Here is a 25261-nt window from a genome sequence, read left to right as displayed (position 1 = left end):
GTGAGATATATCATCATTATCTTTGACAAAACACAGATATATATTAAAATCCTCCATTTACAAAATAAACAACAGGCAAATATCGGAGAACTGATTTGCCTGGAAGATCGATATATCTCTTTGGGTGTGAGCGATTCCACTATACGTGTATCAAATTTCTATGATGCATTTATCTGTGGCAGATTACTGTGCATAAAGAATAGAAAATCGTCACTATTCGAGACAATTTTCATCCATGTTCAATGATGAGTATTAAATCGACCAGTCATTCTTTAGGTAAAATTCAATCAACCATGGCAAGACCAACGCGTACAGTAAACAATTTAGATTCCACTACGGGACAGCCGCTGTCCAATATAGCGGGACTTCTCTGCCTGTGAATAGATATACGGATATCAATATTCAAACACGAAGTGGTTTTATACTGAGCAGCTTGTCATACGCTGGTAACTAAATGGCGACTTTACGGAATGTATATCTGTCGATCATTTTCATCCTTTACGGTAAGTATTTACATGATAATACAACGTTCTTTTTGTGGTCAATTGCATGTTTTATTACATTATGATGATGATATTTATGTCGTTGTATTAGCGTAGTCGTTGTATTTGAATTATATCCACTAACCTTTAATGGTTAGTTGATCTAGAAGCTTATTGTGATAAAAATAACAATAAGATTAGAATCTATTCATCTTCTTTATGTTTAGCGATATAATATTGTATTCCATGGAAATTGTCACAACATCATCGATTTATTTTATATCTATATATACATGTATTATGGTAAATTAATGAGCCAAAGGGAGGTTTTAATCTTTAACATAATTTTTTGATCTCCTTACTTATAAATTACCTACACCATTTACTGTAACCCACTCTATTTTAGCGGGGTACACATTTTCCGCGTAATATTGCGCGCAAGTTCGGAAGAATATTGAAATATTTCGTGAATAAATGTATGATAATTTGATACATGTATGAATGCACGACTGTATGTAAGAACCATTGATCGCTAATTTTAGAAATCGCTAATATGATCAAAATACCGAAAACGTGAAATATTGTTATATTACCCGAAATATTATTATATTACACGAAATATTGTTATATTACCCAAAATATTATTATATTACCCGAAATATTATTATATTACCCGAAATATTATATTACCCGAAACATTGTTATATTACCCGAAATATTGTTATATTACCCGAAAAATTATTATATTACTCGAAATATTGTTATATAACCCGAAATATTGCTATATTACCCGAAAACAAAGTCGTTTTAAGTACAAAGTAGGAAATCTTCGTCAACATTGTCCGGTTTATAGTCATTATTTCCATTTCCCTATATGTTTTATGTTTAACATATTTTTCGTATCATGACACCAGCTGTTGAACTTAATACAAAGAATTCGGCGTGCTAGGGATTATCCGTTTGACAAACTATTGTTGTTGCCGAAACAGATTATAATATTGTGCAGTGCCTAATTGGTAGTGGTCTAAAACATAACTGGGTGATATCTTTCTGCCATCGTGCTATTTTACGTCGTTTTAAGGTTTCTCGACTTTGCTGAGAAAATCATGTCTACTAGCCGAGTTGTAACATAACTTGTTGAAATATTTTTTGTCAACATGATAAGCTTTCACATTAATTGTCGACATTATCATTTTTGAATGTTGAATGATGTCATTGCAATTGTTTCATTTTCATAAGCTAAGTCGACATTCGTCGCTTTGTAGATTAACAAGAACCTTCAGTTTGAAAATATTTTAATGTACTCCATTCAATTCATTGTTTCACACCTTACGTCTATGTGCCAATTCAATAATTAGTATATTATATACGTTTTAAATTATTCCAATACGACTTATTTTAGATTCACTTATTGATTCTTTCCCGTGTTTGTTTGTATATGGCCTATTGATATTCTATAAATAAGGCAATCCCATTAAAGTTAATTAAAGGATGGAAGACTTGGACATAAGTTTGGTCGATTTATTTCTTAATTAACTTAATAATGCTGTGGAAAATATTTAGATAGAAAAAGGATAGAGATATTTTGTATCGTAAAGTTGACAATGCGTCCTCATATTTTATAATGTTACATAATAGCGTATTTGAGTATATCAAGAAAGAATAATGAATTGCAAACTTAAGGATACAATTTATCACCTCGATGGAAAAAATGCATCGTTGGTCGTTTTGTCATTGAGTGGACTTTTTGTATCGTTAAGTTGACAATGCGTCATAACATTTGAATATCGCCTGAAATGTATTTACACTTTTACGGTGCTGTAATTACAATTGTCAAACATAGGTTATAAATAGTTTTCTACCACAATGTGTCATTATGTAATATTAGGATTGATCAACTTTATTGATATATGAATAAGATGAACAAAAAATGGGGCCGTTGTGGTTAAAGATGTCTCGACGTATTATCACAAGCCCTCCACCTCTGGGTCGCGAGTTCGAATCCCACGTGGGGCAGTTGCCAGGTACGGTCCGCTATCGGTAGTTTTTCTCCGGGTACTCCGGCTTTCCTCCGACAACAAATCATGGCCCTGGCTGTTAATAGGACGCTAAACTAATAAAACCAAGATAAATAAATTATTCTTCAACTAATTGATGCCGACATCTAAACTGCGATATCGATAGCTCCGTTAATGTGACATAGGTTCCTCATGGGATTCCGATCTATTCTTAGACACAGCATGCCAGGTAATCGTCTGATTTGATGTTATTAGTATAACTTCTATTAACCATTGCCCCACACAATTTTATCAATGGTACACAATTCAATGTCGAGCAGACACAAAGACATCAGAATATCATCGATTATTTTGGGTAATGGAATTAAACAAACGACAACTGGGAAATAGTAACGATTATGATGAATGGGGTGTAACAATTCGAAACGTATCAGTTAAACTGTGATATGTTAACTCAGAATCGTATCTTTTAAAGGCTTACTGCATGTAACTTTGCAAAATGGATTTTCCTTTTCAAAATGTGTATCGAGATTAATAATTTTGTTGAGTCCCAAAAAATATTAGCTTGCCGCTAATACTACACTTAACATCACTTTCTGAACAATACATTAATTTAAATGTCCTAATTACCGCATGTTAATTGACTATCATTGTTCCAGACGGAAAAACCAGCGAAATGAATCTTCCCTGTTAATATTTATTATACAGGCAATCTTGCATTTGTTTGGTGTGGTAATATTATCTGAAGCCATCGTTATGTATTTTCTGATGCTATGTTTTGTTTTTAAGAAATTTTGAATTTGTGATTCAGTATAGTAGTGAGCCTTTCAAAAATAATTTATTTTTCTCGTGAGATCTGTCAAGTGAAACCCTATATACAAAGGTCCTTTGATTTGTTAGATTAAAGTCTGAATTTAAATTGGTGGATGGTGTATTTTATATATATTCGCATTTTCAATGAATTCACTATTGTAAACACAGGCAAAGTATTCAGGGACTCTTTGACGTACAATAGTTAAAAAAAGTTATAACAATCGCCTTATCGTATAATTCAAACCTCCACGATTATGCCCTGTATGGAAACCGATCTCGCGATATTTAAAAGTCAAAACAGCATTCAGGTGCGTTCTACAAATGAAAAGGTACAATAACAATTAGTCTATGAAGTTCTTGGCTTATCACTCGGTTAAAGTAAAAGATATTGGTAAATAGTTTTTGTATCATGTTTATATATTGTTATCCTCAAAACACTTAAACATGCTCCACCGCTGACAAATGGTATTTTTTCACTATCAAAAACAGGAGCAGACGATTTAGTAATTTTCTTCAGTTACAAAAGTTACTTACTTTACACCATTACCACCATTGAAAAGTTTGAGCTTCTAATTTTACTTCAAGTTAAAAATATGAAAAATAATTAATTGCATCCCGAAAAAATTCCGTGGCACTATATCTTATATGGAATGAAGTAATGATTTGCGCATGCACCAAAGGCGAAATAAATTATTTTATGTATTTTTTTGTGTTAATTAGGCATATATATATACACGATTAAACACCAATTATTGTTCAAATGATGCATATCATTTATGCATTGTCGGCGGTGGAGCATCTTTAATAACTATTACTTTAATAGAAAAAAAAAATATTCTCGCTGATTTGAATTCTTGAGAACATTATTTACATTTTTACTTGACTCGATTTAATTTTATTCCACAAACACTAATCAAAGATGAAGCCCAACACTTTAAAACAAATATAGAAAACTTTAAAACAAAATCGTTATGGGTATTTCCAATCCGTCACGCATAGTTTGCTATATGCATCTTTTCAATACACGCAAATAATTTAGTGAGTAACTGTAAATATATTCACAGATTATCATCCTGAATCGTTTCAAAAATATTTTATCAATGAATTGTTAGCTTTAAATTAAAGTCTTTTCTTGCTGAAGATATGCCATATCTATATATAAAAATGGAGGATATAGCCTAAACATGTATATAAGTACCTAAAATATCACAGGACGCTTCAATGAAGGAAAAAACAATCACTTTTGAAGTTGGAGTTTTCCAAGTACTTTAAAGTTATATGGCTGTTCCTATCAAATATCACAAGACGCTTCAATGAATGAAAAATACAAAAACTTTTGAAGTTGGAGTTTTCCAATAAATGTGTAGTTTTAAAGTTATATGGCTGTAACTTTAGGGCTGTAACTGGGTGAAAATTTTGCCATGCTACTTTTTCTTCAGTAATCTATCAAATACCATTAGGTTGAATGGTTATAGCTGGGGTAATCATTGACATGGACTGACAATTATATATGATGCCTTATACACATTAGTCAGAACACAGGCGTTATACATTGTAACGTTCTTGTTTTGTATGACCTGTGTATGTTTAGATGGAAACATACCTGCAATAATAAATTTACAATTACTAATATTGCAGTAAAAATGTGAAATGAAATTGTACACAACAAGTTGGCTTCATGTTCTGACCGTATGTACTCCCTTTAGTGTACTGCAGATGTTAATATAATAATTTTTGACAGTACTTCCACAAATCATCTTGTAAAAATTAAAATCTTTAAATTGAAAGTATTGTAATTCTCAAAATGTCAGTATTTTTTGTGGTGAATAACATATTAAGTACTCTTCTTGTTTCGTGAGTATGACAATTAAGGCAATTATAACTTAAACTATGTATATATTGTGGCGCATGTGTCTATTCATTATCGATACTCCGGGGGTTACTATCACTGACGTAATATACACCTCTGGACTGTTCCATAGCTAAACTGGAGACAACAATAGACACAGGTAATTTGAACCTTTCGAGAAATTGCATGGAGACTGCTTCTTAAGATTGCAGAGAGCGACGCACAACTTCAATAATGCAACCACAGTGTACTGTTGTGAAATACTTTTGATCAAAGTATTAGATTATCCGTGTTTTCAGTTGCCTCCAGTTTTAGAATGAAATAGTCTAGGGGTGGATATTACGTCAGTGATAGTAACCCCTGGAGTATCGAGGGTGCGTTCTTTATATACTCCATCAATGTTGTTAAAAGGAAGTGCGTTTGAAAAATGAAGCTATCCCATAGCCAGTTATCTTCGCCGTCAAACATTTTCCCAATTTGGAGTAAAAGCAAGAAAATTTACTCTTAAAAGTTTTAGAATTTCGCGATTTGGCTGTACAGTATATAAATATATGTCTTTTTTTATACAGGTATGTTACATAAAAAAGCTTCAAATATATTTTTTCTCGATATTTCAGGGGTTACTATCACTGTCATTATACCTACCCCGAAATATTTCGTAGCAAAAAGGATATAATAACGATACACTGTTTTTGACTGATTTTTAAATTGGGTGTCGCTGTATTTATAATCTTCAAAAAAAATTCTCTGGAAACATAATCGGTTATTTTTTCTTCTTCTGAACTGTATTCAGATTTGCTAACAAATATTCAAGAGGTGGATATAACGGCAGTGAAAAAACCCCTTGACTATCGAGGATACAAGAAAACATGATTGCTAAACATAACTCGTGTTCACACAAGTCGCCTAACTGACACAAATAAATATGATTGGAATGTAACGGCATTAATTATTACTACAAACAACCAAAAAAGAACAACATACTGACTTTTCTAAGTTACCAGAAACACTGATACGTTTGAAAACGTCATTGGTACGGCCATTGATATATCTTTATTTCGTTGTGTCTGTGAAAACACCTCTTCATCAATGAGTCAGATATTGACACAAGCTACTTAACTAATAGAACCACTAATTTATTGTGCTCAACTTCTCAAACTCTGTCATCGATTCAACAAATATCACTTAATTGAACAAAAACTGATTCGCATAGCCCGAAATAGTACAATCGTTACACGGTAGACATATTGTCGAACGTCGACATAGCAATATTGGCTAGCTTTATATAATGGCTAGCATTTTTGCCTACAGGAAAACTTTTTTTCTCAGAATATTAGATCAAATATGCATTATTCGGAATGTTACCTTAATAGAATGTTTTAGTGTAAATATTTTTTCTATAAATGGACCAAGCTATAACCTATTTTATGATTATTTACACTGGTACAAACACGTACTGATTTAAGAGATCTACATTTAAAGGACACTTGAATAGTGTACTGTATACCTATCTAATAAATCAACGTGAAACAATATGAAAACAGTCCACCTATTTCGATTTTCTAATAAGTAAATTAGAATTAACAACTAGGAGATAATGTGGGATTTATTGAAACGATTCATGGATAGCTTTTATAATTATTGCTCGTCTAATTTGAAGTTTACGAAGTACTAGAAAATGTTCATATCAAATGGATTCTTGTTGTTTTTTCTTTGTTTTTATTTGTACGGCTCATCGACCACTATCATTTATGCTCAATAAGGTGTAATGAGTACACGGCATCAAGTACATTGCATGATAGACTGATAGCAAACATAATTCAAAATTTAAAAAAAGAGAAAACCCTTCGATCCCTTGAGCTTAAACGAAAATACTGATAAAATAACCATTAATTGTATAAAAGAACGAATATAACTTAACAATAACCAAAGTAAGATGTTATATTGAAATAAGATTAATATTCATCAATAGTGTACAATCTATGAATTATGAATACAATTACCCACGTGATAGATATTTGAATATTAAAAAAACAATAATGTTATCCATTCATGTCAGCCGAATGTCTCAAGGTAACCCTAAAGCAGAAATATTGCGTTAATTTTAACAGAATAATTATCTTCATGAAAGAGTGTATCTCTGATTGGTACATAATGTAAATGTCAAATCTTAATTAATCATACCAAATGATGCGTGAAATTACAGACCATCATTAGACCATATCATTTGGGAAATATACCACTCTAAATCTCAGGTGTATCATTTAAGGACTGATTTTAAATTTTACGGCATATACGGTTGTATCAACGCAGTTTGTAAAGAATATACTTTATGAAAAGCGTTATGGTCCTTTGAACTGAGTTCATATTACCGTAAACGCAGTCAAAGACCGAGCCTTATATTTACAGCATTGCTTTGGTTGTACACGGAATGAAGCTGGTCAACACGCTCACCATAAAATTTGATTATTTGTTTGTTTCTTGGTATTAATACTAGTACGGCTCATCGACAGCTAACGTCATTTATTGTCAATACGGTTAATTTCGATATAGGCATCAAGTGTATTGTATAGTAGGCCAATAACAAACATAATTCAAAATTAATAAAGAGAGAAAAAAACAACTTTGATCCATTGAGCTTAACAACAAATATGGATAAACTAGCCATTAATTGTGATGTATAAAATACGAATATTACTTAACATTATACAAGAGTAAAATATTTATAATCATATCCTTTATAATGACTCATATTAGCAAACACATATATCTGCTGTCGTGAGATAAATTATATCATTTCCATCGTTTTTAATCAAAATCATCTCTGTAAATTGTTTATATTGTTATTAATTTTATCTATTGATATAATTATTATTAACGAAACGTTACTTTTGTTGCAATATTTATATACATTACATTAATCCTCTTATTGATATAATGCATTTATATGACTATACAACCAGATACTATTATTGATATTATACAATTAGTTATTTTATAATTTGTACAGTAGCATTTGTATGAGTAATTAGGTAGCAGGCAATGGTGATGATAAGTTGTTACAAGCAAACACACTTTTGAAACATGCACATTCCATGTATAATGTTTACTAACAAACAGAGTTGAGTATTTATAATACAAATGTACAATTAATACCATTATCAGGTCATAGATAATAGGTCACCTTTTCGAACATGAATTAAATTGACCCTTAAGTAATTAAAAGCCTCCATCTAAAACCCCATTCACATAAATGAAGATTTTCTGTCAGCTCAAATTTTACACTTAGGTAATGCAACCATGCATTTGGAATTCTATTCTTCTTTGGAAAGCGAAAGAACTTGTTTAAAAAAACTTACTTTATTTTAACTTATTTTATTTCTGTGATTGTTATAGCAGCCATAAGCAGCACATTGCACCACACTGAATTTATAATGACAGTTTGTAATTATTTCATGTGAAACACAGGATAAGATAACTGTAAATTTAGGAGTTTAGCTCTATTGGTGTCTGTCTCATCAGCAGCGGTGAGCCAGTCGGTGAACCAGTGACGTGTGCTGGCTGACAGCCTCGTTATCGCAATATTTTTTTTGCATATCGAACAGCTGCCTAGATGGCCCTATGTCTAGCCTGGTATCTCAGTGTACGTATTTGCCATCACCATGGAGTTGGGGGTATTTCGGTGAACTTAAATGGGGCCCAATCTATAGACAACGTATCACTTTTAGTGTCACAAACCCTTTAAGAAAAAAATTCTTAGTTTTTTCAACATATGATTGAATAAATTCGATCTCACATACGACCGTGTATTCATCAATACTTTTATCAAATATTTCGCGAAATATTATAATTTTCTAGTTATTTCGCAACATTACGCGAAATTATGTTTCTTGAGAAAATAAAGGTATTTGCAGTAATGCATTATTTTATCGTGAAAGTGTTATTAAAAAGACAGCTGTTTAAATTTCACTTGATCTTCATGCCTTGTCGTTCTCTTCCAGCATTCCAATACGTCCATGCCTACAGCTACGCTTCTGAAAATGGACTTCGTACTCTCATATTCACAACAAACTCATACCAGATACAGGCAAGGCCATCTGCAACAGTAGTCGTCAACATCACGCTAAATATCATTACTTTCAACTCACTGGTAAGTTTGACAGAAATAAAAAAAAATGTCTCGTTGATTCTTGGAGTTCATGTTGGTACGAGATGGAAAAGCTCAGTGCGTAAGCGTGTATGAGATGTACGAACTAACATACCTTTTCAGTGTAAATATATTGTACTACTAGTCATTTACGTCTGATGAAGATAACAGTGTCGTTATCGAAACGTCACGGCTAATAAACTCGTTGTTTGTGTCAAATATCTATTTATATAACATTCCTTACCAACTAATAGAATATGTTTCACAACGTCATCGTTAAACTGTTTTTGGTAACCAGGAAGTTTATCGATGCATTATTTTTCTTTGTGTGGCAGGACGTTCGAAACCAAGCCTTGACAACGACAGGCTACTTCACGCTGGTGGGTATCTACATTTTTTAGGATTTCCTTCCAATGCATACATTATAGTTGTTAATATTCGTCTGCGTTTTAAGATCCCTAAATTGCGGATTAATCAAATATCGCGAAATTGAATACCTCGCGAAATTTATCAAAAGTATGGTTTCACGTATTATAGCTTGTCGAATGAGACTTCATTGACTCCATGAGACTTAAAATGTTAGAAAGATAATTCGCCAAAACAAATCCCCGTGAATAAGTTCAAAATAGTAACTCATGAAATTTACACCCGTGAACAACTTGCAGTGAGTGTTAAAAATATCTTGTCGAGGCTTTAACACATGGTAATGATATAAAATGACTATGCACTGTAATGTACAGATATAAAATTCAGTTAGTGTAGTGTAGTATTTCGTGATTTAGCCTCAGGTAATATGATGTGATATATATAATTATTATTATTATCGTTTCCCTCTGATATTGGATTGGTGGCTTTCTAGAGGTGGAGTGATATGCGACTTAACTGGAGTAATAACCCTACATACAACTCAGATATAGATGTGATATATTCCGACGAAGAAACAGTGTGGAGACCGCCTCTTATCTTAGAGAACTCGTAAGTAAACACGTGATATGGACCATTAACGATACTCCAGTGGTTACTATCACTGTTTTATATCCACCCCTGGGCCATCCTTAGCTCCAATGGTTACTATCACTGTTTTATATCCACCCCTGGGCCATCCTTAGCTCCAGTGGTTACTATCACTGTTTTATATCCACCCCTGGGCCATCCTTAGCTCCAGTGGCTACTATCACTGTTTTATATCCACCCCTGGGCCATCCTTAGCTCCAGTGGTTACTATCACTGTCTTTATATTCACCCCTGGGCCATCCTTAGCTCCAGTGGTTACTATCACTGTTTTATATCCACCCCTGGGCCATCCTTAGCTCCAGTGGTTACTATCACTGTTTTATATCCACCCCTGGGCCATCCTTAGCTCCAGTGGTTACTATCACTGTCTTTATATTCACCCCTGGGCCATCCTTAGCTCCAGTGGTTACTATCACTGTCTTTATATTCACCCCTGGGCCATCCTTAGCTCCAGTGGTTACTATCACTGTTTTATATCCACCCCTGGGCCATCCTTAGCTCCAGTGGTTACTATCACTGTTTTATATCCACCCCTGGGCCATCCTTAGCTCCAGTGGTTACTATCACTGTTTTATATCCACCCCTGGGCCATCCTTAGCTCCAGTGGCTACTATCACTGTTTTATATCCACCCCTGGGCCATCCTTAGCTCCAGTGGTTACTATCACTGTTTTATATCCACCCCTGGCCATCCTTAGCTCCAGTGGTTACTATCACTGTTTTATATCCACCCCTGGGCCTCCTTAGCTCCAGTGGTTACTATCACTGTTTTATATCCACCCCTGGGCCATCCTTAGCTCCAGTGGTTACTATCACTGTTTTATATCCACCCCTGGCCATCCTTAGCTCATGGTTACTATCACTGTTTTATATCCACCCCTGGGCCATCCTTAGCTCAGTGGTTACTATCACTGTTTTATATCCACCCCTGGGCCATCCTTAGCTCCAGTGGTTACTATCATCACTGTTTTATATCCACCCCTGGGCCATCCTTAGCTCCAGTGGTTACTATCACTGTTTTATATCCACCCCTGGGCCATCCTTAGCTCCAGTGGTTACTATCACTGTTTTATATCCACCCCTGGGCCATCCTTAGCTCCAGTGGTTACTATCACTGTTTTATATCCACCCCTGGGCCATCCTTAGCTCCAGTGGTTACTATCACTGTTTTATATCCACCCCTGGGCCATCCTTAGCTCCAGTGGTTACTATCACTGTTTTATATCCACCCCTGGGCCATCCTTAGCTCCAGTGGTTACTATCACTGTTTTATATCCACCCCTGGGCCATCCTTAGCTCCAGTGGTTACTATCACTGTTTTATATCCACCCCTGGGCCATCCTTAGCTCCAGTGGTTACTATCACTGTTTTATATCCACCCCTGGGCCATCCTTAGCTCCAGTGGTTACTATCACTGTTTTATATCCACCCCTGGGCCATCCTTAGCTCCAGTGGTTACTATCACTGTTTTATATCCACCCCTGGGCCAACTTTAGCTCCAGTGGTTACTATCACTGTCTTTATATTCACCCCTGGACCATAGTCGATACTACAGGGGCTATTATCACTGTCATTTAATCCACCCCCCGATCATTCTCGATACTACAGGAGCTACTGCCATTATCGTTATATTCACCCCTGAACCACCCGCGATACACCGGGGGCCTCAATCACTGTCGTTAAATCCACCCTTGGAATATTTCATAGCAAAACTAAAGGCAGTTCATGAGACAAAAAAAACCGGATCAATTACAGTTTTCCAGAGACCTGCTTTGATTCAATTGTTTTGATGTTCCTCAAAGGATCAAACTACCTTTTCATCTTTGTTTGCATACAGAACCTTTAGTTTTGATATAAAAAAAGGCCAAAGTATAAAAATAACACATATCGTCGATTAATGTTCATATGAGTCTTTTTTAGAAGTCATTAATTAAGAATTTACGGTCGCTACGAGTCGTTAATTTTTCATTACTGTAATCAACAGAACGTTTTTTGGGGTGTTCCATAAATATTGCAGGGATATGTAATAAATCCTTCCAAATGATGCGTGAAATTACGATACATCAGCGAAAGATATCATTTGGGAAATATGCCACATAAAATCTCAGATGTATCATTTAAATCTGATTTTAATTTAGACTGTGTATACGTATGACCGCGGTTTGTAAGGGATATACGTTATGAAGTGTGTTATGTTCGTATAAGCTGGGTTCATATTGTCGTATACGCAGTTTAAATGAAGATCAAGCCCTATATTTACAATGTTGCATTAGTTTACACAGAATGAAGCTGGTAAATACGCTCACCATAAATAATAGATAGACTGGGTTTACACTAAAGCTGATAAAGAGAATGGCTGATATTTACTATTAATATACATTTTCTCTTCATATTCAATCAAGTACGAAAAGATAAAGCTTTTAATTTGTAGTGAACACATGGGAATCCAGATGCATTGAAATGTCTCACAGCGTTGTTCGACGACATATGTAGATTTCATTCTGATTTGATACTGGGTCAGGCTGTTCTCCCTTCAGAAAATAGCGATTAATTGATACCACATTTAAATAAAAGAAACTACATCTGTTGTCGGATCCGTTTTATCAGCGTTAATTCAAATCAGTCAATTCGACCACCCAACACTTTGTAAACAGTTCAAATTCACGTTTATTCATCAGTATCATCAAATATATGCATTTCTTACCGAATACCAATGTCTCCTATCTTGATTTGCTGAGTTACACAGTAGTTGCTAACAGTAGTGGTGATAGATTAACCAAAATGTGTTTGCTGATATCCAAAATAATACCGACAGATTTTCCATTTCCGGTGCAGACAACCCAAGGAGCGCAACTCTAAAGGCGTGTAAAAAATAGGAAACGTCTGCCAGACAATATATCCGGAAAAAATATTATTCACCCAAAATCGGCATTTACATACCGGCCCCTTAATTGCTGCTGTTCTACATAGGAACACAATTATCTAGATTCTAAGTAAATGCACCAATTTTGTATCTAGATATGATAATTAACTGAAATTCAACTTATTGTGGCAAATAAAATGTTTCGAAAACACATAAAACTGTATGACTTCGAATCTTAATTTTCTGAGTCTCTTTTCCAATGTCCTACACATATTAGTAGTTTTATTCTCAATTATACGAGTCATTTTTTCTTCAAAGTTCACATATTACACATTAAATCATGAGTGCTCACATGTCACAAACATCAGATTCCAGAACGAGGCACAGTTTCTGAATTGGTCGCGTCAGAACCGAAGAGGCGGTCTTAACCTTTACGATTCTTACAGTGTCTTTGTTGTCCATGATAACCTCGAGCACTCGTCCCATGTTCCAAGCGTTTCTAGGAGAACTGTCCATCACTAGCACGAGATCACCGACTTTCAAGTTTTTCTCAGTTTTAGTCCATTTTTGTCTGCTCTGAAGCAAGGGCAGATACTCCTTGATCCATCTGGTCCAGAATATGTCAGCCAGATACTGAACTTGGCGCCATCTCCTCTTAACGTAATTGTCCGTTTTCTTGAAAGTTCCAGGAGGGAACCATTCACCTGGTCGAAGTAGAAGGAGGTGATTCGGTGTGAGTGCGCGCATGTCATTCGCGTCGTTCGATAACTCGGAAATTGGTCGACCATTGAGGATGGACTCGACCTCACAAAACAGAGTCTGGAGATTTTCATCGTCTAGCCGGACGGGTTGCTCGCGCATGACTGAATGTAACACCTTTCGAACAGATCTGATTAGCCTTTCCCACACACCACCGAAGTGTGAAGCCGAGGGAGGATTGAATTCCCAATGAATTCCTTTTGCAGCCATGCTGTCGCGAATCTTGTCACTATTAAGCCTCTGAACCTCTTCTCGCATTTCTCTTTCTGCACCAACTAAGTTAGTTCCGTTATCAGATCTGATGAACTCCGGTCTCCCTCGACGTGCGATGAATCTTCGAATCGCATCAATGCACGAGTCTGTGTCAAGAGAAAACGCTAACTCAAGATGAACTGCTCGCGTACTTAAACAGGTAAAGATCACTCCATATCTCTTCACGCAGCTACGACCACGCTTAGTCTCAAGTGGTCCGAAAAAGTCCATTCCGACTTTTGTAAAGGGTGGTTCGTCGGGAACCAGACGTTCGCGGGGTAGATTGGCCATCTTTTGCCTAGAACACGGAGCCTGATACTTTCGGCATATAACGCATCGCGACACCACTCGCTTTATTGACGCGTTTGCTCTGATAATCCAATACCTTTGACGAAGTACAGTCAAGATTGAGTTTTTCCCGAGATGTCCAACAGACCGATGTACGTCTTCGATTAGAAGTTGAGACATTCTCGATTCCTTGGGTAGAATTATGGGGTGTTTCGCGTCAAACGACATATCTGCGCGTTCAAGTCTTCCTCCTACACGCAAAAGGCCGTTGTCTATGTAAGGGTCCAGATCGCGAAGCTTCGATGACTTATTTACTTTACCACAACGTTGAAGTGATTCAAATTCCTCTTGAAAGTCTGTTCGCTGTACATACCGCGCGAGTGCCATCTCAGATCGGTTCAAAGCATCACTCGTCAGAAACAAAGATTTCACTCGTTTTGGCGCTTCTGCCAACCTACTTTGTCTATCGGCAAGTATCGCTGTTTCCATCATTTTTTCACGGTTCCGCGTGTTGGATTCAGATGACTTTATACGGTCAGTTATGTCTTTTGTCCGTTGAACAGCTGCTTTCAGATTTCCGATTGCCGTTAACATCCATGCGGTGATTCTTTTCAATTTCGTGTAATCCGAGAATCGCGTTAACAGTCTGTCCATTCCCTCACATGAATTGGTCTTGTCCAAGGATGCGGTGTTCACCACACGTTTCACTTCCGCGTCATCGTTTTCAATTGTTTTGTCCAGTTGGTACTCTGGCCATTCCGATTCCGATTTCCACAGGAAGTCTGGTCCGTTGATCCATTGCGGATTCTGCCGAAACTTGCCGATACTCAGACCACGAGAAGCACAATCAGCAGGGTTCTCTTTCGTATTGACGTACCTCCACTGATTTTCCTCTGTAGCTTCGCGAATGACCGATACACGATTGGCGACGAAAGTGTGGAAACGAGCGTTCTTATTGGCTATGTATCGCAACACTGATGTACTGTCTGTCCAGTAGAACGTTTCATTGATTGGGAATCCGAGTTCTTCCTTTATCATTTTACACAGCTTGACGGACGATGAAGCCGCTGTAAGCTCCATTCTTGGTACCGTTACAGTTTTCAATGGCGCAACTCGTGATTTCCCTAGTAGGAAAGAACAATGAATGCGACCGGTTTCGTCGATAAACCGAAGGTAAAACACCATTCCTAGGCCTGTATCACTCGCGTCCGAGAAGCTATGAAGCTGAACTGACGTCACATTCCCGAAGTCACTGGGTTTGTAACACCTCTCAACTTCAACGTTTTCTAGTTCATGTAGTTGCGAGATCCATGTGTTCCACTTGCGAAGATCGGTGTCAGTAATGTCGTCATTCCAACGTATTCCTTGTTTACACAAATTCTGTAGGATCGACTTGGCGGTCAAGATGAATGGCGACGCGATACCAAGAGGGTCATAGACTGAGCTGACCATCGAAAGGATTCCTCGTCGTGTAGGGGGTTGGTCTTTCACGTTTATCTGAAACCCCAGCGTATCTTTTTCTGTGAACCAATGTACACCCAAAGCACGTTCGACTGGTGAATCAGATTCAAGGTTTCGCTGTTTTGATGTCGCGCGGTTTTCCTCTGGGATTGCCTCTAGCACAGCCGCACTATTACTTGTCCATTTTGTGAGACGGAAGCCGCCTTCCTGACACAGAGCCGATAGATCGTTGATCAAAGCCTTTGCCTTTTCGTCGGATACGGTCGAAGTCAAGCAGTCGTCGACATACATGTTACGCTTGATGGTTTCCGTGATAATCGGTTCAAACTGATGACCTTTTTCTTCTGCTGTACATTTTAGCGCGAAGTTACAACAGCTCGGAGACGAGGTTGCTCCAAAGAGATGACTAACCATTCTGTACATTTTGGGTTCCTTGTCGAGATTTCCATCTGGCCACCAGAAGAACCTCAAACAGTCTCTATCACTTGGTGGAACGATCACCTGATGAAACATAGCCTCCACGTCACCTACGACAGCCACCTTTTCTTCGCGAAACCGGATTAGAACACCTAGCAGTTTGTTCGCGAGATCCGGACCTTGGAGGAGCTGACTGTTCAGAGATACGCCCATGTACGATGCAGAGCAATCAAATACGACACGGATTTTTTCAGGCTTTTTGGGGTGGTATACACCGTGATGAGGCAAATACCAAACACGACCGTCGTTTCTCTCAAGCTGATCATCAGGAACTGGCTCTGCGTAACCTTTGCTCAAAAGATTGTCCATAAAATTCACGTAGTCCGATCTGAATTTATGGTTTTTGACCAACTTATTTTTCAGGCTTTTGAGTCTCTGCGTGCCTTGCACATTGTTGTTTGGAAGTTTGACGTTGCGATCACGAAACGGAAGAGCTATACAGTAGTGACCGTTCTCAAAATGTACAGATTCCTCTACCTGTCTGAGGAAATGTTCGTCTTCTACAGAGTTTTCACGTTTGTCGTCGATAACACGCTCCGGGAAATCATGGTTGAATGATTTTCTAACAAGTTCATTTAACGTGATATCGCTTTCTACTTCTGCCCGATTCACATCCAGTTGTGATGCATCATCTCGTATGATATTCCACACGATCCAACCCAAGCGCGTTCTTGTGGCGTGAGGCGAGCCACTCGGACCGATAAGAACCTCAAATGGGGTGTAAGCGTCTGGGACGTTATTTCCCAACATGATTCCAATGTTCGCATCAATGTTCGGTATCGATATGTCAGAAAGATGAGACCACTTCGATATTTCTTCATGTTTCGGTATATGGTGCCGCGAGACTGGCATCTCCTCTTTAGTGTACACCTTTGGCAGACTGACTACGTTTTCCATGTCTAAGTCACAAACTTGAAGTCCATTCAAGGCGTAAGTGTTCATTTTGTAGGGATTACCCATAGTGTTCAGAGTAACCTGAGTTTTTTGACCACTTCCACCCAGTTGTTTCATTACGTGCTCCGTACAGAACGATACGCTGCTTCCGGAGTCAAAGAACGCGTAGGTTTCTACAGTATGAGGTCGATTCTTAAGTTTAACTTTAACGGGGATGATCGCCATAGCACATGAAACGTCTCCGGCCCCTACTCGACCTTCTTCGGCAGAATAATTCATATTTACGACGCCTTTCACATTAGTTTCGTCGCTTTGAGATTTCAGTTTTAAGTTCACTTTCGATTTGTCATGCAAAATCGTAGGATGTTGTCTGTTGCATGTCGCGCACTTCTGTCGATTTCTACATGTTCGCGATAAGTGTCCTTTCTTCAAACATCCAAAACATAGGCCTTTCTCACGTAAGTGTTTATATTTGTCTTCAAGGCCAATTGCCTTGATACCAGAACAGTCACCGACTGAATGTGAGCTAGAATCACAGTACGTGCACTTGAGTTCTTGACTAGGTCCAGTAGATTTGGGAGTTGCTTCAACGTTAGCTGCGTTAGAGACTGCTGTACTTTTCTCGATGGTTGGGAATTAGAAGTGCGTTTCGCTTGAACTTTGCTACTTTGTGAGCCGTTAACAGCTGCGGTTCCGTACGTGGGATCGTTCGCCTTCTTTGCTTCTGTTTTTACGAATGTAACAAAGTCTTTAAATCTCACACGACCTTTCATCTCTTTGGTACGGAAAACAATATTGCGCCACTTATCATGCATGTGGAAAGGTGATTTACACATAAGTCGCTTAATGTTCTCGGCGTATTCCAGAACATTCCCAGAATTCATGCTTTCCGCCGCGTTGTCGCATTCAACAAGAAATAATGCGAACTCGTCCAGCGATTTGGAGTCACCAGCACGTATTGTAGGCCAATCTAGAGCTCGTTTAATGAACGCAGTCGCTGTGACCTCACTGTCGCCATATCGCTCCTCTAACTGTCTCATAGCTGCATTATAAGCGCGATCTCCACTCAGATGTCCGAATCCTGAAACCACTTTGTATGCTTCCCCAGAAGTTAATTGTTCTAAATAATTCATCCGCTCGTCATCATTATCAGTGTTCGCGACAATCTTTGCCTGAAACTGTCGAAGGAACCTCCTATATTCGAGCGGATCACCGGTGAACTTTTTAATCTCTGGCATCGGTTTCCTCAGATGTTGAACAACAGAGTTTATAGCATCTTTTGTTGAATTAACAAGCGTTGCGTTATCTGTAATAGGCGTTTCAACGTGAATTGCATCATTCCGTTCGGTAGTAGGCGCGACCGGTCCGACAGAGTTCGAAAAGAGAGCGCGGTTTGGATTTGTTGTGTTTTGTCCGAACGAAGGCGCACTGGTTCTAATTGAGTTTGACAAGAACGGTACGTCATAATTAGTCGTGTTCTGTCCGAACAAAGGCGCACTGGTTCCAATTGAGCTTGACAAGGACTGTACGTCAGGATTTGTTGTCTTCTGTCTGAACGAAGGCGCACTGGTTCTAATAGGGCTCGACAAGAATGGTACGCTAGGATTTGTCGTGTTCTGTCCGAGCAAAGGCGCACTGGTTATTATAGAGTTCAACAATAATGGGCTATTATCACTCGCGACATAACGTTCGGGGGTAGGAATGTTGGGTTTGGCGTAGTAAGTTTGGGGAACAAATGCCTGTGTCCTACATTCACTAGCGTCAGTTTGTTCTAAGTCACTGAGCATTTTACTCTTTGCATTGGCTACAGCTAAATCTGTGTTTAATTGAAGTTCTTCCTCCTGAAGTTTTAAGGACACCTTGGCTATTTCAATCTCACGCCTTTTCTGCAGTGCCAGCTTTCTGGCTGATAATTCAATTTTTAATTGCTCTTCTTTCAGTCTTTTTGCTGATATTTTGCTCGATGATGTCGACCTGCTACTACCAGTACGAGAACCTTCATCATCTTCATCATCTTGTTCATGCTGACTTTTGCTGACAGATACTTTAACGAAATACTCCTCTATCTTAGCTTTGAAGTCTCGGAGAAACTCATCGCGGGCAATAAACGATCCGGTATAGAGGTCCCTTTGATCATTATCTGTCTCTCTTTGTAAATAATGTTCATGTATTTGGAGAAAGAGTTCATAGTTTTGCATCCATGACGTGTACTTTTTGCTTATTACTTTTACTGAAACATTGTCCGAGACCATTTCACTAATATAATCAGAAAGTCTCTTTAAAACTTGATAATGGTTGTTTAATTGATCAAGACTATAGTTTCTTCCGGTTTGTGTAAAAGTTCTGACACGTTGATCATGACGTTCGAGAGACGAACGTTCATCATTTATTTGGGCATCGGACGTTTCGGCCTTCATATTTTTTTGTTCTTGACCGTCGGTTTGCCTTTTATCTGCATCGACCTTGGAGAGGTTTTCAACATTACCGTCTATATTTTGACTCATATTGTTCATTTCGGTAATGTTGACTCACAATTTTGGTTAATGTTGTCGGATCCGTTTTATCAGCGTTAATTCAAATCAGTCAATTCGACCACCCAACACTTTGTAAACAGTTCAAATTCACGTTTATTCATCAGTATCATCAAATATATGCATTTCTTACCGAATACCAATGTCTCCTATCTGGATTTGCTGAGTTACACAGTAGTTGTTAACGATAATGGCGATAGATTAACCAAAATGTGTTTGCTGATATCCAAAATAATACCGACAGATTTTCCATTTCCGGTGCAGACAACCCAAGGGGCGCAACTCTAAAGGCGTGTAAAAAATAGGAGACGTCTGCCGGACAATATATCCGGAAAAAATATTATTCACCCAAAATCGGCATTTACATCTGTGATAAGAATTCAAACTTTTGTTTCAAATAAAAAATCGTCATCAGATATATTGAACTGTAGCAAAACTGAAGTGGGTCAATCACCGTACAATGTAGAGCTAGTAGAAGAAGAGATGTAATTTTCGAGCGGTTAAGCTTTTCCTGAAATTTGATTATTTCCGCGAAGACTTATCTTTGTGATATTTAATTGTCCGGAAGACACGCAAAATTTAATCGCACACAAAACATAAAAAAGGAAGAAAAAAAATCATACAACTGGTATTTCGGAAAAAAAGGTTTATCTTTTCGATGCCAATTATTTCTCTCTGTCAGGGTAGAAGATTATACAATTTTTTTCTATGTCAGAGATGAAGATTATGCAATATCTCTTCATTTCAGGGTAGAAGATGATACCAGATTTTTACAATTCACTGTTGAAAATTATACAATATTTTTCCATTTTAGAATAGAAGATATATCGGTGATGAGTGATGACTCTATTCCAATCAGAGTAGTTAATGACGGGACGCTCTCGTGGACGCCGTCAGGTATTTACACGACGCTTTGTGAGACTGACGTCACCTTCTACCCGTTTGACACTCAGACGTGTGACATCAGCATCAGTACCTGGGGCTACACAGCGAACGAAATCACACTCAACCTCGACACATCACCGATCGACTTCACCTATTTCAAGGAAAACGGAGAGTGGAGATATATATCGTATACCACTAGTGACAGAGATAAAGGAAGGGGAGGCAACTCCTTTTCGACCGTTTCCTACCATCTGGTGTTTAAGCGTCGCCCTGTCTACCATGTTCTAAATACGTTGACACCTACCATGCTTCTGGCCTTTCTGAGCTGTATGGCCTTCAAGCTACCGCCGGAGTCCGGAGAGAGAATAGGGTTTTCTTTAACAGTTCTATTGTCATACGCTGTTTACCTGACATTGGTCGCTGATAATATACCAACAACGTCTGTCAACACTTCTTTGTTGTGTAAGTTTTTTTGAACGTTAAGTATTACGCATCCTCGTTACAGGGGTTCTTATCACTTACGATGTCTTCACCCTAGACTATCTTATACTAAAATTGAAGGGCAGCTCAGCGGAAAAAAGCTGAACCAATCACAGGCCTGCAAAGATTTCCTTTGAAGACTACGGCGAGAGCGACGCCCAACATCAAGTCACACAGCAGAACGATGTACATTAAACGACTAAATTACCTGTTCTGTTTTGTTGCCTCGACTTTTTCCTATGGGATAGTCCAGGGTTGTAAGGATCGTAAGTGATCGGAACCCCTGGAAGATCGAGAATGCATTAAAATTTAGATATGAGTAGTTCGGCGGCACAGTCGTAACTCGAATTTTTTTTTTCAATAAAGAACAAAAATATTCTATTTTATGTAGTGTGACAAATATATATATTTTTTACGTGCTCACTTAATACATTCTTGGTAGGGCAGGATTGTTGTACGTAAGTGAAAACTATAGTTTTTGTAAGGGAAGATATCTATTTTGAACGTAAGATAAAAACACATCTTTTAATGTCAAAAAAAACAACAACATTGCATGTAGGTTGAAAGTATTTAAAAGTTTTACGAGAGCACGTAAAAGAAAAAAAACCCACTATATTAAAAAAATGTTTTTCATCATACAAAAAACAATCTTTTAACTGAGCTACTCTATTAAGAGACAACTCTCTTTTCAGAGACCACTTTTCGATTTCCTTTGAGAGGTCGCTTAAGACAGATTCAACTGTACATTAAAAAAAAACATGTCACTGTAAACATGAATATATTTCGGCGAGTGCTTTATTTAGTCTTTCATGATTTAGATAGGTCAACATTTCGCAACGTTTTATTCTTTTTCGATAGATACAACTAACAGAACATGGTTTTACATTGTATTTGTACAGAAAAAAAAAAATCACGCTAAAATGTCTTTGCGTAGTTAGCGTAATTTTTCCCTCGCGAAAATAAACACGTTAACAGTATAAAAATGTGTATTTTTCCACACAAAAAAATCCGAGATTCTGATTCTTCTTGTTAGTTCGCTGTTATAATATCGTTCTATCATCAGCTGTTTACTGTCGAAGTGAATTTTAACTAATTTAATTAGATCAACGCGCAGCTATATACTAATAAGCAAATCTTGACACATAAATAATTACACTATTGGTGCATAAGTTTGAGAACTGTGTTCCGTTTATCGATATTTTAAAGTTATCTACCTTGATGTTGCATAAAGATGCCTTTGTTTGATGAACGAAACTTACATCGTTTATGATGAAAAGTATGACGTTACATTCGCAAAATATGACATCACAATACATTATTGTAAATATGCATTTGATTCTTGTTAAAAGAAGGAATTTATTACCTAACGTGCTTTTTAATATTAAAAATGATCAATATAAAGGGATGTCCTTCTTATTTCTATTTCAGCCGTATACCTCGTATTCATCCTAGCACTAGGGATGGCATCCGTTGTTCTGACCATACTGGTTCTTGAATGCCACCATTCAGACCCGGAAACGGAAGTTCCGCCATGGCTTTTGAAGATTATCACCATACTGACGGTGATCACTTTCCAACAGAGAAAAGGACAATCCCATTTATGCTGCTATTCTAGGAAAAGAAACAACATTGGCAGTATGGAAATAACAAAAGAAAAACATCAAAGTCCTAATAAGGATGCCAAGACAATGGACGAAGTTCATGATGTTAAAGATACCATTACTAACCTTAGTTATACATGGTTGGAGGTCGGATATCTAATGGACAAAAGTTTCTTGCGAATGTTCCTAGTAACAGTTCTTTTTGTCACGGTTGGACTGTTGCTTGCACTCAGTATTGGATATGCTATACATTAGGAAAAGGCGTGGCAGTTTCAAAGATTTTAAAATACGTTTTACGGTCATAAAAAGTTAACTTTGTCGATCACAAATAATTCTGTGAAATTTATGTAAGTTGTCTATGACTTTTTGTTTAGCGACAGCTTCCATAAGAATGTTTTTTTTATAATATTTTTTTTGAGGAAAATTTTACATATACAAAAATACATTGTTATCTCACTCACAACATACACAACCACTCACGTTATATTAAGCATGATTTCAATATACTGCTCTCCTTATCATCATCAAATTACATTATTTATCCTTAAAGGTAACCAAACCCAACCAAACAAATACTTTTTTGTAAAATCTGATAAACGGAAGAAGAAATGGTGAAAAAACATATTAAAATAATTTCAATTTAATTTCTTAATGCTTATGAGATTGAACAAGTGTGTCTTGAATACAAAGTTGAAGGAAATCCTTGATTCATTACGATCGTCAGGCTGACAGGATAGTATGCAAATGAAGCTACGATGGATTGTGTTGTCGATGTTTCGCGCATGCGCATTGTTACGTACTATAAGTAAACAAAATGGCTGAAGGAAATCGTGTGAGAAAAATGTATTTGAATCGGCAACAAAGAGAAGGAAATTAGAATGGAATAGGTAGCACCCTAGGATATCTCTAGGGAATGAAATTCTGAGATTGCATGTAGCAATAGAAGAAACAGAAGCCACATCTCAAGCGGAACTCGCCCAGTGGTGAAATAACTCGTGTTTCGCCCAGTGGTGAAATAAATTTTAACACATATGCCAGCGCACATACAGCAGCAGACCAACTTTCCGTGCGTTCCATTTGCAGATTCGTACCAGTTTCACTAAAGTGATACGGCACCGCCAAAAGGAACGCGTTTGGATTTTTCCATGATGGCGGCACCCATATGAAAGATACGCTTCAAATATAAAAGCTAAGTATTTTCGGTGTTAACAATTAAATGGATATAAAAATAATACCTAAACAGCTTCATCACATATTGAAATAAACGATCCATGTAATTTTATCGGATATAAATACGCTCTGCCTTGTTTTCAACAAAGAAAACATTCCGGTGACAAATGAAGAATTTTGGTTCCGCCATCCTTGATACAAATGGTACGCTTCTGAAAATGAACCATTTGTACCGGTTCGGTTCGGCGGTTACAGCGCGTTCCATTACAGATACAGCGGGTTCGTACCACTTGTATCTGCAAATGGAACGAACGTGATATGTATGTTTGATGTACTAAGCTATAGAGTGTATGTAAGTAACTTGAAGTGTTAAAGATTAAATGATATGTATAAACAATCCATCGCACTTCGATTTGTTGTTGTTGTTTTTTTACTAAACATGCCGTGGCAAGACTGTCATTTATATCTACCATTTTGTTGCACGCTTCCGTTTGTTGGTGCGGCCTCGTTTTGGAAAAAAACACGTCATATTCTATGTAAAACTTGACTTCGATCTATTTTTAGAGGAGTATTATCCTGGTAAAGATAGGCAACTGACCACCCATATTGTTCGCTGTATGCATAAAAATGATCTGAAGATTATATCTATGTACAGGATATATTTCAATTTCGTAGTCTTTATACATTTTGTATTCCATTTAGCGAAACCTACCTTTAACACCATTTTACAATAACATTACATTTCAACATAACGTCAATATATAGTATCATTATCAGCCTGCCCCAATCATTATAATACACATACAATGTCTAAAAAGATCTAAATTTCTGACACGTCCATACATTACATGATAATAATAATTAACTTACATAATATATAATAATAATAATAAAAATACTGTTTACATAATTCCACCTGTTCCGAAATCAATACGATGTTTTTAGTGTTTCTGCAAAATTAATGTATTTTGATTTACTTACTTTTGAAGAAAATCAACTTTTTATGTCCCTGTTCCCCCAGTGCAAATATTCACTTGGAAGGTCTCTATCGCTACGGTGTTGACTCCGGTTGAAAACAAGCGTTCTGACGCCCTTCGAATTTGCGAATTTAAAATCAACAAAAGGAACGGAACAATATCAGTAAACAAGATATTTCCATCACTAATATTTAGATTAGTCAGGCATAAAAAAATCGATACCGGATAATTTGAATTTCCTGCAACAGTTACGATAGGAAAAAACTAAGATGTGAGTAAATAAATATTTAATTTCTTTTCT

The 25261-nt window shown here is 37.1% G+C and overlaps 1 protein-coding gene across 1 annotated transcript; it reads left to right on the top strand.

Annotated features, from left to right (window-relative positions):
- The first annotated feature begins 394 nt into the window (after positions 1-394).
- LOC138310686 (acetylcholine receptor subunit alpha-like) lies at positions 395-23786 on the top strand. The gene is made up of 6 exons (XM_069252009.1): positions 395-503; positions 9164-9312; positions 9645-9689; positions 10169-10284; positions 20662-21194; positions 22641-23786. Exons 1-6 carry the CDS (start codon positions 455-457, stop codon positions 23066-23068), a joined length of 1320 nt encoding a protein of 439 aa, XP_069108110.1. The 5' UTR covers positions 395-454; the 3' UTR covers positions 23069-23786.
- Positions 23787-25261: the final 1475 nt, after the last annotated feature.

Source organism: Argopecten irradians, chromosome 16 (assembly GCF_041381155.1).
Source record: "Argopecten irradians isolate NY chromosome 16, Ai_NY, whole genome shotgun sequence".
Classification (NCBI taxonomy): domain Eukaryota; kingdom Metazoa; phylum Mollusca; class Bivalvia; order Pectinida; family Pectinidae; genus Argopecten; species Argopecten irradians.
The sequence above is the reverse complement of the archived record's forward strand: the minus strand, read 5'-3'. Positions and strand labels throughout refer to the sequence as shown.